At 55.0% G+C, this 12,573-nt stretch overlaps 1 protein-coding gene across 10 annotated transcripts; it reads right to left on the reverse strand.

The window, feature by feature from the left end:
* Positions 1-219: 219 nt before the first annotated feature.
* GIPR (gastric inhibitory polypeptide receptor) lies at positions 220-9,213 on the reverse strand. Of its 10 annotated transcripts, none has more exons than XM_032485776.1 (14): positions 9,187-9,213; positions 8,787-8,940; positions 7,656-7,786; positions 7,150-7,249; positions 6,528-6,635; positions 5,924-6,027; positions 5,133-5,236; positions 4,813-4,957; positions 3,931-4,090; positions 3,664-3,724; positions 3,047-3,325; positions 2,816-2,954; positions 1,134-1,175; positions 220-1,041 (listed from the first exon to the last, which is right to left on the reverse strand). In XM_032485776.1, exons 3-14 carry the CDS (start codon positions 7,728-7,730, stop codon positions 832-834), a joined length of 1,527 nt encoding a protein of 508 aa, XP_032341667.1. In that variant the 5' UTR covers positions 7,731-7,786; positions 8,787-8,940; positions 9,187-9,213; the 3' UTR covers positions 220-831. The 10 variants fall into 10 exon arrangements, with proteins under 10 accessions (XP_032341667.1, XP_032341674.1, XP_032341672.1 ...); XM_032485783.1 differs by lacking the exon at positions 9,187-9,213 and having other exon boundaries at positions 3,047-3,087; positions 3,256-3,325; positions 3,664-3,684; positions 4,813-4,889; positions 8,787-9,034; XM_032485781.1 differs by lacking the exon at positions 9,187-9,213 and having other exon boundaries at positions 3,047-3,135; positions 3,256-3,325; positions 3,664-3,684; positions 4,813-4,889; positions 8,787-9,034.
* Positions 9,214-12,573: the final 3,360 nt, after the last annotated feature.

Raw genomic sequence — 12,573 nt, forward strand, 5'->3', positions numbered from 1 at the left:
TCTTTCTTTAACCCTTCCTGTGAGCTCCAGACCCTTATTCCCAGCTTCACACATCCAAAGAGCACTCTTGGGTCTCCCCACCCTGAACCCAATCTCCCTATCTCTCCTCTCTCCATCCCAAACTGAGACGTCTTTCCCTAATTTCTCTTCTTGCTACATTTTCCTCAGGCGATCCATGGACAAATCCTCTCAGTTCTACCTTTAAAATAGCCCCAGAATCCAACCGTTTCACACCCCAACATGGCCACCACCCTGGTCCAGCCAACACCACCTCCCACCTGCAGTGTCCTCCTCACTGGGCTCCCAGCTGCCACCCGTGCTCCCAATAATCGGCTCCCACACAGGGCAGAGAGGGATCTGTTTAAAACATTAGCCCACTCCATTAGGAGGCGCTCCGAAGACTCTTGAGTGCAGTCTGACTCATCCCATTCCAGCCACACAGGCCACCTCTCTGTTCCTCTGACATGGCCAAGCTCCTTGCTGCCCCTGGGCCTTTGTAGATGCTCTTCTGCCTAGAATCTTATCCATAAATTCCTCCCAATGCTGTCTCCTTCATCTCAGGCATGGCTTAAATGTCACCTCCCCAGAGATGCTCCAGACCACACTAGCCCCCTTCTAACTTTTCTTCATAAGCCATCCCACAGCATATGTACAACTTCTGTCTTCATGATCTGTTTTCCTCAGTTGTGATCTCTAGGACAACAGGGATCTTGTTTTCTGTTCCCCCCCCCCCAGCCCCCACATTTCCTCAGCGCCCTCCACACCGGGCCTGGTACACAGCAGGCGGTCAATAAATACATGCTAACTGAATGGACACAAGAATCCCGCTGCCTAGCAGTAACTTTCCAAGACACGGCTGGCCTCAACCCCAGGACCCGGGAGGGCCCTGGAGCACAGAGCGCGGCCAGCGACGACCTGGCCGGGGCCAGAGCCCGAGGACAGGGTCGGGAAGGCGCGCTCGCGGGGCTGGCGTGGCTCCTCGCCGCCGAGGCTGTGGCGCAGGCGGCAGCGGTGCCAGCCTCGGCGGATCTCCGACTGCACCTGCAAGGGGACGGTGCTTAGAGGCGGCGACGAGCGCGCGGTTCCCCGCGCGGCCGCCAGAGGGCGAGGGCGAAGGGCCGTGGCTCTCCTACCTCCTTGTTGATGAAGCAGTAGAGGATGCTGACCAGGAAGCCCTGCCACAGGAGAGGAGGGGTTAAATCGGGAGTGGGGACAGGGTTATAAGCACCCCGTAATGAGCTCAGACCCTTTCCAGGCCCCAAACCACTTTGCCTGCTGCAACCCTGGTCCTAGACTATTGGAGCCACCTCCCTGGCTCCCTGCTGTCCCATTGCCCTTGCCAGTTTGCTGAGCAATCAGGGCTGGAGGTTAAGAATCCGTGATCCCGGAGGTAGACTGCTTGGATGTGATAACCACTTCCCCACTTGGGCAAGCTGCTTAACCCCTCTGTGCCTCAGTTTCTTCATCTGGAAAATGGAATAGTAAGAGTGGTGGTCATGAGAATTGAGATTTTTTAATATGCAAGAGGCTGTAGTGCCTGGTGCATGGTGTTAAACCTTTTTCTCAATCCTATCATAACTTACTACATAACATTATATATTATCAACAAATTAACTTTGATAAAGAATTAGTTTTATATTTATGTAAATGTATACATATTTACATATAAATTTAAATAAATATAAAATATTCACAATGAATAGACACATTAATACAAGACAATTATTTTAAGAGTAATTATTAAGATATCTTATTATTACTTAACATACCTGTTAAAATCTAACTCTGATCATATCCCTTTGCTTCTTCACTCAGAGGAAAAGCCAAAATCCTCGCTTGGCCTAGGGTTCTGCCCTGGTACCTCACCTCTGTCCTATCCCCACCTTGCTCCCACTGGCTCCCCCTGCTTCAGGCATGTTGGCCTCCCTCCATCATGACATCTCTCCCACCTCAGGGATCTTGTATTTGGTGTTTCTCTTCCTGGAACATTTTCCCCAAGTATTTTCTGGCCTGTTCCCTCACCTTCTTTGGGTCTCTGTTCCAATGTCTTCTTGGCAAGGCCTTCCCTATTGCCCCATCTATAATCCCACTCTTCTTTGTCTGCTCATCACCTCTATTTTCTTACTTTTTTTTTTCTCCTCTAGGCACATCTCACTACCTTACATTCTGTATATTTTACTTATCTAGCATCTTTAGCATCTGTCTCTTCCATTAGAGGGTAGGACCATTTGGTCCTTGGTGGTATCTCCACAGTAAGCCTGGAGTCATGTTTGGTACATAGTAAGTGTTCAATAAATTTTTGCTGAAAGTAATGAATGAACAGCCTTGTGAGGGGAAATTAGTATTGTCCCCACTTTAGAGATGGGAAAACTGAGGCCCAACAAGATTAAAGTAGGGTGGGGGCTAGGGTAGGGCAAGCAAGTGCGGGATTGGCCTTAAATGAGAGTGAGCACCTCCTTACATTTTGCACTATGGGCACTTCGCATGCCTCACCCTTGCTCTGGCCCTGCGGTGAAGGCCACAGAGCTGGGAAGTGACAGAACCCAAATTTGGCCCCAGCCCTGTCTGGCCTCAAAGCCCTCCATCTCCGCCAGGAGGCAGTACTGCCAGGGCTGCCTGGTCTCCTGTCTTCTCCCTGCTGCTTCCCCAGCCCAGGGCAGAGCTAGCATAGTATTCTGGGTAGAATGAATGAACAAAATCCCATCTTCACACCCGTCAGGTGACTGCGCCATGGGATGATTGTAGCCCTCATGCCGCTCTGAGTAGGAGTTACCTCAAGTCAAAGGGTGTAGCCCCTGCCCCCCCACTTAGGCACCTGGAAAGAGCTGAGGAAGATCTCAAAGCCGAGCTTGGCCAAGCGCAGGGTACCCCGGGCCTGTTCCTCAGTCACGGGAGCAAACACCACTTCGTGGACACCCAGCAGGGGCACCAGCGTCAGCGTGGAGCGAGCCAGCCTGGGGGTAGAGGGTGGCAGTGTTCCCACGGCCCCGGGTCCCCCATCTTGCACCCAGCCACCTTCCCCTCCGTCCCCAATGCCCTCCTTCACCTCAGCCGGTAGTCTGGGCACCGCATCTGCCGCGTCCTCACCTTGGACACGAGGATACCAAGGATACGGATAAAGATGATAAAATTAATCTGCAGGGAGAGAGTGAGACAGACCCAGGCCCGAAACCGTCTCGGGAACAAAGCGTAGCGCCTGGCTTCCCAAGATGGGAAATCCCTGAGACCACCTGGAGGAGGTGGGGCCGGCCGTACCAAGATGGTTAGGAGGATAGGGGTTCGTATGATCCACCAAATGGCCTTGATATCGTTCCTCTCCCAGCACCTGGAGGAGGGGGAGTAAAGCTAAGAGAAAACCCTAGGCTCAGAGGATCCAGCGCTTAACTCCCAGACTCCGCCCACCTTCCTTAACGCCACACCTATATTTCTTTAAAGCCCCACCTGCTACTATTTAGGCTTAGTCCTCATCCCTCCCCTTCCCGTAGTCCTCGAACACCGGTTTCCGAACGACCGATTCCTTTGGACCCCACCCACGTTCCCTCAGGGCTGCTAGGTGCAATTAGAACCTCCCAGCGTTTCCATCACACCCCGCCCACGTCCCTCAAAGAGCCACGCCCACCGCCCAAGCTCCGCCCCAACCCCGCCCCAGACCCTGCGACTCACTGTGTGTTCTCGTACAGGTACCTGACGATCACCCAAGGAATGACGAAAAGCGCGGGGGCCCCTGTGCAGACCCCAACCCCCGCCCCCCACCCCGCCGCAGCTGTCAGAGCTCGCACGGGCTCCGCCAGGCCCAAGACCCGCGGAATTCCCCCGCCGGGATGGGGAGGCAAAAGCCAGGGAGGGGAGGAGACCCCCTGAGGTCGACCAGCAGGGTAGCTGGGGGAGGAAGGCGCGCCGGGCAGGGCAGGGGACAGGGTCGGGGCTCACCCCAGCCGACGAGCATGTAGCAACGGAAGTGGCCCTCCTCGGAGCCTCCCACAAGGACCAGGAGGCTGTGCAGGTAAATGCCCTCCACCAGCAGCCACGTATAGTTGGCGCCCACGCAGTACTGGGTCATGACCTGGGCTGTGCGACAGGCAGCTAGGGCCTGGGGGGCGGCCAAACAGAGGGGACGACAGTCAGGGCTCCCTACACCCCCATCTCTTGTCATCTCTTGACAACAGATATTCCCCTCCCACTCTATATCACCAAAGGATGGCATATGTGGCTGGTTTCTCTCACCCTACTCTCTTCCCTTATGTGAACTCTCTCACTCTAACCTCTTTAGCAATTGGTATCTTACATCTTGCAATCAGAGTTCTCCCCAGATCTCCCCAAATACAGCCTCTCCCACCCCATCTCCTTCTAAGAATTCCACTCAACTACTCCACCTCTCAAAAGGATTCCCTCTCACCCCTTGGCAATTGGTATGGCCCACTGGCTACTGAATAGTTTTTCTCCCCTCTGTCCCTAGACTCTAGTCTCTCCCACCTTGTCTCCCAGGAACAAATTGCTCTGGACCAAATCCCCCCACCAGTTAGTTTCTCCTATCCCATCACTGCCTCACCTCACCTCTAGCAGGGACTCACTGGTGGGAAAGGGTGAGATAAGGAGGGAAAGGGAATGGAAAATTCCAATAGAGGTGGTGAAGGGGTAGGAGTGTGCAATGATGGGGGAGGCTGAGTTGGGAGGGTCCCTCTCCAAATGTGTTGGAAGGGTCAAGAGCGATAAACTGTTGAGAGTGTACAAGGTAGTAAGTGGGTTGGGAAACTTCTGGCCCCACCAGAGGAAGCAGAATACCAATTTGAGAAAAAGAGGGCTGACACTTACCTGATTCCACAGGAGAGGGGCCTGATCCCCAGGATAGGGGCCAGTTGGAGGAAGCAGACGGTCTCGGGTGAGGATGGCTGTTGCCCGCAGCATGAAAGATGTGAACAGGTTGATATGGATGTAGTTGCGAGTGCAGCGCAGCCGCCTGGGGGATTTGGAGGCAGTCTAGGGGCCTGTCCTTGGCCACATAGAACCCTTTAATCCACCTTCCAGCCCTTCCCACAAAACCACCAATGAATGCTCGTCCTGACTACCCCCACCTTACTGGGAAAACTGAAGCCCAGTCTCTGCTACCCCTGCTCAGGGGTGGGGGGTCCCACCTGAAGAAACTCAAGATGAGCAAGGCGAACAGCAGTGTGGCAAAGGACAGGGAGTAGCCCACAGTATACACAACCTGCAGCCGTTCCAAGATCAGCCTTTGGTCCTGAGTGGGGGGCAGGGGAACAGGGGAACACAGCTCAGCTCTTCCCCTAGGGCCACAAAGACATCTGCACTTTGTTCCTAACCAGCACCCCAATTTTCTCTTGAGGATCTACCTACGCTTGTTTGAGTGGGGGACTCCACCCCTCAACTTCAGGGCTGGTCCTGTGACCAGCCAAAGCATTCTATCTAACACTCCCCCACCCCTACAAACGCACACATACAAACACACATACACAGTGATTAGTACAGGGCAGGTATATGACCCAAACCAGGCCAATGAGAGTCAATCCTAGGACATTATGTTGGAGCTATTGAGAGCAAAGCTCAGTCTTCCTATGTGTTGCTTGGTTGGCGGAATGTAAGCCTGGTACTAATGGGGGCCATTTTTCCACCCGCAGAAAAGAGGAGACCGTCACAGAAAAAAACAGAGGCACAATATGGTGAGAGAGATTCCCAACCACATCATTTTAGCACCTAGATCCAGCTGTGCCTGAAGCTGCAGCCTTATACTTTTCAATCACAGAAGCCAATATATTCCTTTTTCTTTCTCCTTCAAGCAAATTTGAGTTGACTTTCTATCACTTGGAACCCAGAGTCCTGAACAGTACAAGGGGTGTCAGGTTTGGTCTGAGGCTGCTGCCTTTTTGCCTCTGCCTGGACACTCTACCCTGAATCCCTCACCTCTTACCTGAAAAGCCCCATTCTTCTCTGGGTTCTCGCACTGAGAATGGTCTCTCCAAGGTCCCCATTGGCCATCACTGCCACACTGGCGGAGGACGAAGCCTGCAGCCACTGTGGGGAAACAAGGGAGCAGATCAGAGGCACAGAAAAAGAGAGAGATGGAGACAGAAAGACAAATTGTGAGACAAAGGCAGAGAGAGAGAGCCAAAGTGATGTTGTTGATGATGATAAACCCTTATATAGCATTTTACACGTATTAGTTAATTTAATATTCACAACAAGCCTATGAACTTGGTACTATTATAAACGTCATTTTTCAAGTGAGGAAAATGAGGCATAAAGAAATAAACTACCCTAGGCCACACAGCTAGTTAGTCCCGACAAGGAAGACCAAGGTATGCAGGGACAGACTCATGAAATGGAGAGAAAATAAGAACCCAGTGGTCCTCAGAGAGATACAGAGGCAGAGAAGGAGCATTATGTGGTGACTTAGCCAGGGTGGACAGACAGGAGACACCCAGCCAGACAAAGAGGAGCAGGGGACAAAGAGGAGCAGGAGAGCTGCGGGGGATTTGTGTCAGGGGAGGCTCCGGGTTCACGGGGCAGCTCACCCTGGCGGTGCCAGGGCAGGTACCACGGGCAGGACGCACGGGCGGTGGCATTGGGTGCGGTGTAGTCCCAGCAGACGTACATATCGAAGGACCCGTTACAGGCGAGGCCTGGGGTGGGTGTAGGGGCCAGATGTCAGGTGGATCACGAGTCCAATGCTTCTCCGCCTTCCACACACACGTCCTGCCCAAGCCCCGCCCACTTGGTGTGGTCCAGTCCCTGCTCCGCCACAGCTCCTCCCACCAGACCCAAAAGTCCCACCCATCTTCTGAGCCCTACACTGGGCTCCTCCCACCAAGCAAGTTCCCACTGCAGATGCTTTCCACTCTGCGAGGCACTTCACCGTCCACTTTAGGTCCCACCCACCTAGTGTAGACCCTTCCCAAGACCCTTCCCCTTTCAAGCTTCATCCCAGGCCTCTCCCACTAATCCGGTCACGCCCACCTGCACTAAGGTCTGGGCCCTTCCCACTGAGATCAAGCCCCACACAGACCTCTCCCACCCAGTATACATCTAGCCCAAACTTCCCTTTCAGGTCCCGGCCATCAGTCCTAGACCTGCCTCAAGCCCACGCTTCTCAGCCCCAGCCTGTACCATGCCCCGAGTCCTCCACCCCTGTCACACCTGCTGGGGGCTCCATGGCCTCCAGGGTCTCCTGGCACTCCCTGCGGTAACGTTCCCAGCGCTGGTACAGCTCCCCCGCCGTCTGTCCTTCAGAACCTGCCTATAAAAAAGAGAAGGGAGGACCCCCCGACCGACCCACCCCCTTCCCAGGCAGCTTGGTTCCGGAGGACCAGAAGCAAACTAGAGGAACTCAGAGGGGCTGTTGTGTTTTGCTCAGGAGTCTTGGGTGGCTTAGAAACCTCTTCTAAGTCCCGAGTGATGCCTAGAAACCACCAGGGGAGTTGCTGTGTGGGACTGAAAACCTTCAGGAAAATTAGGGGACGAAGGTGGCTAGAAATTATCAGAAAGATTTGTCGGGGGAACGAAGAGGGGCTGGAAAAAAAGAATCAAAACTCGAATCTGGGCGAACAGGGAGGTTTTTAAATAATCTTCCCAGTAGGGTAAGACTTAAAGCCATCCCCAGACCTCCCTTCAAGCCTTAACTCCTTGGCTTCTCAGGTTCTCACCTCCGCCCTCCGGAGCAGCGGCCCCCACGGAGAGAGCAGCAGTAGCAGCCGCCAGGGTGGGCAGTTCAGCGTCATGTGGGCCGCGGGGCATGGGGGTGGTGAAGGGTCGGGTCACGAAGGGGCAGTCCAACCTGCGGAGTCCGAGGGCAGAGTCAGGAGCCTCTGCCCTCAAGCCCCCAGCCCCAGCGCCACACTGGTAACGTATTCAGGTACGCAGACTCGGAGGCAGTGCATCCAGCCCCCCCCCCCCGACCCACCCCTCCCCAGGAGTGATGATTTGGGGAGGGGGGCAGGGGAGAGGCGCGAGGAGTAGGGGAGGCTGAGATCTAACACGTAATTCCTGGGCCCACCCCTGGCTGTTGCCGGGGCAGCAGCGGTGAAAAGGGGGTGTTTGCTGAGGGTGCTGTTGCCTTAGAGCTGCGCTGGGCGGAAGCGCCAGTGTCACCCGGGGTCTAGACCTAGAGACTCGGAGGAACCTGGGGACCGCCTGGGAGTGGAGGGCTTGAAATGTTTCTTGGAGTTCCCACTGTCCCAGCCCAAAGGGTTTTCAAATTGCTGATAGGAACCGACCTTATCAAACTTTCCCCACAGTGGATAAAGCCCAGAGTCAATGGGCCAATCCTCTCCTTAGGGACTAGAGAGGCGTCAGACCCTGGGTTTAGGTCCGCAAGGGCCCAGATGCCTGGAAATCGGTCTAACTCCCAACACCCCACAGCCGGCACCATGTAGGGAAAGGGGGAAGCAGGGAGGATTTTGGACAGAGCCTCAGAAAGACACAGTCAGAGTCGCATGAGACAGAAATATTGACTGAGAGACACAGAGACAGGCAGAGTGAGACACACAGCAAGAGACAGAAACCAAATACAGAGAAAGACAGACAAAAATGTGGGCTAGGAGACAGACACAGAGACTCAGAGAATGGGGGAAAGAGAGGCTCGGAGCTCTCTAGAGGCTAAACAGAGACTGTGAGACGTGAAGACAGAGATACCAAGGGACAGAGAGAAGGAGGCTAGAGACCATGAGTTCAGAGAGACAGAGAGACAAAAGCAGTCTAAGAAACAGAAAGAGGGACCCAGAGACTTGAAGGGACACAGGGGCAGAGGGAACAGGCTGGGACTGGGGAACCCTCACCTGTCCCCAGCCCTCCTCTTGATCACTTGCTGCGCTGCTGCTGCGTCTGCTGCTGCCTCCACTGCTCGCCTGGGCTCTGGAAGAGGTGACAGCCTAGGGCGGGGGGGGGGGGGGGGGGGGGGGCCAGGGCCGCGCGGAGCTCTGGGGCTGAGACCTGGAGAAGGGGGCCGGTCTGTGCAACGACCACAGCCACTCAGGGTCACGTGGGAGAGCGGTCACAGAGGCAATCATCCTGAGGACCCCAGGGTGCACAGTCTCCCACATTGCCCCACCCACCCAGCCACCGTACACAGAGCCACAGTCACAAAGTCACACATGCAGTATCACACACAGTCCCCTATGCTGAGCCACAGGGTAGCCCAGCACAGAATCCCCCACACTGTTCTTCCTGGTCACTTACAGTTGTCCAATCCACAGTCACACCCAGAGAGCCAAAGGCCATCACCCACAGGTTGGCAGTCATCCATAGTGACACAGCCACAGGCTCGGGGCCTGGGCCCCCCCACTCACACAGGAGCACAGCCACAGCTTCCCACAGTCCTGATGACACTGTGTCAGACACATATCACACCATCACTAGGTCACATCACAAACACCGTCTGTCTGCCCTCCACAGGCCTGTGTGCCCCGGGGGGTCAGGGACAGGGCATCTCCATCACCACTGGGTCCCCAGCATCACTTGGCAGAGGTTTAGGCATAGAGCAGAAGAGGAAAGAATGATTGTGGATGAAATAAATGCACACGGTTACTTGGTTCCTCACATAGTCGTGGGATCCTTTCATCTCACACGCTTCATATAATCCCCTACAGAGCCCACAGTTACATCCCAACAACACATGTTCCCCAACTGTCACTAAGGCACACACTCTTACAAGCTCCTGGTGTCACCTTGTCATGCTTGTCAGCCTCAGATGGTCACACCCAGTGCTGAGGTCATACAGTCAATCCTCCATCACAGCCTCACTCGCATACACATACAATCACACACACATCACACACCGAGATGCCACCATCCCACAGTAACACACAGTCACTCAGTTGTGCGCAGGATCACACACCGTCACCCCACAATCACACACGAACCCACAGCCTCGCATGGTCTCACGGTCACAGTCGCCACTGAATCACACACCTCCTCACCAGCTCCACTTGCAGGCTCATCTTTGTCCTAAAATATGGGAAATATCTGTACACGAGTGAGGAAGCCTTAGAAACTGGGTCCCGGCTCTCAGCACTCTTCCCCATTTAATGCAAACCACCAATTCCTGCACATTCATCATACTATTAACATTCATGACCACACACTTCCCAGGGAGCTGTAAGATAAATGGGACAGAGGTGAGCCTGCCCATTTTGCAGAGGAGAAACTGAGGCCCAGAGACCCCAGGAGGGGCAAGGAGTAAGGGATGGCGTGAGATCCAGCACCAGAAGCTGGAAGGCGACAGTCTGGGGGAGGGGAGTGACATGGGGGATGGGGGTGATCCTGGCTTCCTGACTTCCAGTTGGCCTCCCTGCTCTCTGCCCCACATTCCTGGCGCCCTCTGGGTCCTGGGAAAGGCTCATCCGTGGAGTGGAGAAGAGAGCGGTCTGAGATTGCCCAGTACCTCGGGAAGAGAGGGAGTCTCTCCTTGGCCCCAAGAGGGCCTGGGGGGCGTCACTTGCTAGGGATGGGAAGGTGGAGAGAGGCTGGATAGTGGGGGGAGGAGAGAGACTGGGGGTGGGAGGGGGAAACAGGGGAGAGGAACAAACTGAGGTGGTGAGAGAGACGGGAAAAGAAACCAAGGACCAAGAAAGAGCAGAGACAGATGGAGACAGGAAGAGGCAGAGATGAGAGAGACCAAGAGAGACAGACAGAAATAAATCAAACGAGACAGAAAACTAGAGAGAGGGAATAGATACAAATTGAGAGATGGAGATGGGAAGGGGTGGAGGGAGAGACAGCCTGAAATATGAGGCCCTGAGGAGAGACAACCAAGGCCAGGAGCTGTGGAGAAGAGCAGGCAGCTGGGGCTCAGAGCCCCTGGTCCCTCCCTCATCCCCCCCCCCAACTCCAGGAGAACACACAGCAGAACAGGGCACTGATGGGGGTGGGCATGGAGGACAGGAGGGGCGATGCCTAGGTCTCTGACTGGCCCCCTGCCCATCTCAGCCCTTCTGGTGGTGATGGGGGGCTGTTACAGTCTCCCAGGGTCTGGGGAAGGGGCAGCAGGGCTACAGGGGTAGCCACATGGGCCCTCCCCAATTCCCATTCTCAGGACTTCTGGAAACTTCACGCAGAGAGGCAGCTGTGCCCTCTGCCCCTGCCCTTAGCTCTGTCATCCATCTTTCTCCACACGACCTTCTCGCTCTTTGGTCCCAGTCTCTCCTTTCCTCCAAGCCTGCATTCAGTTTGTTCCTCTTCCTCTCTTGTTGGCTGGGTGGTCTTTTCTCTGTCTCTTCCTTCCTGGTTTCATTCTGCCCCTTCTTCATTTCTCTTGCTTTCTCCATTCTCTGGGTTGGTCTTTTTGCCTGTCTTGAAGCTTTCTCCTTTTTCTTCCCTCTTTTCCCATCTCCTCTCACAGTGTCTGCCTGTCTCTCCATGCTCTCCATGCTCTCCGTGGACCCTAATCCTGGGTCTCCAGGCTGAAATTCCCTCCACCCCAGCCATGACCAGGCAGTCCCCCCTACCTCAGGATGCAGTGGCTGGGAGGAAGCTGGGGGGCCTGTGCCTCCCTCCATGGGGCTGCCCGGCCAAGATGAGCCTGCAGGGAGCAGGCGGGGGCCTGGAGTGCCAGCAGATGGTGCAGGAGAAATGAGGCAGAGAGAGATGGGGGGGGGGGGCCCATAGGGACTGAGACCAGAAATAGGAGGCTGAGATGGCCCCCTGAGATTCAGAACTGAGGAGAAACAGGCCTTAAAGAGACTCCAAGAGAGAGAGAAAGACACACACACACACAGATAGGATCCAGAAAATGACAGGAATCCAGAGACAGAGATCCAGAGATGGGGGCCTAGAGAGACCAACACAAAAAACATGGGATCCAAGAGACAGACAGAGACAAAGAAAGACATGAGACCGAGAGAGAAACAGAGATATGGAGAAACAGAGAGATGGGGACACAAAGAGAGCGAGAGTAAAAGGACAGAGACTCAGAGACAGGTATCCAGAAAGAGAATCAGAGATAGAGGTCCAGAGAGAGAGAGAGAGACTTGGAAAGCAGATTGATGGGGATGGAGATAAACTCTCTCCAAGACACAATTAGGCAGAGATGAGGCAGAGATGATGCCTGGCTCCCCTCTCCCACTTCCTGGAGGGGCGATGCTCCCCCTGCCCCTGCTCCCACCACGCCTGCCCCCCGCCCCCCCCCCCCCGCAGCACGTCTCCATAGCAACCTTCCCAGATCCTGAGGGCAAATATTGTCCTGGGCAGAAGCAGCGGGGCTGTGTTGACTTAATCTCTTGCTGGTGGGGTGGGGTTCCAGGGGACCAAGAGGCCAGAATGGGGGGGGGGGGCAGAGGACCAGAGGAGCTCTCAGCTGGGGGCCCACAGACAGCTCCAACCTCCCCCCACATCCAAATCAGGGTGCAAACTTCCCTTCCCCCCGAGGGACCCGCTGAGAGATTCAAACCTGTAGCCTTGGCTGCCCCCTGGTGGTGGTGGGCCAGTTCTGAAGCCCCTTTTCTAGCATCAAGGAGAGCAGGCTGGCTTAGGGCATTTTCCTCCAGATTTTTAGAATGTGGCCCCTCCTTCCTCTCCCCCAGACCCTGCTCTGGTCCAGGACCCTTCTCTCCCCTTTCTGCTGCCCCA

Source organism: Camelus ferus, chromosome 9 (assembly GCF_009834535.1).
Source record: "Camelus ferus isolate YT-003-E chromosome 9, BCGSAC_Cfer_1.0, whole genome shotgun sequence".
Classification (NCBI taxonomy): Eukaryota; Metazoa; Chordata; class Mammalia; order Artiodactyla; family Camelidae; genus Camelus; species Camelus ferus.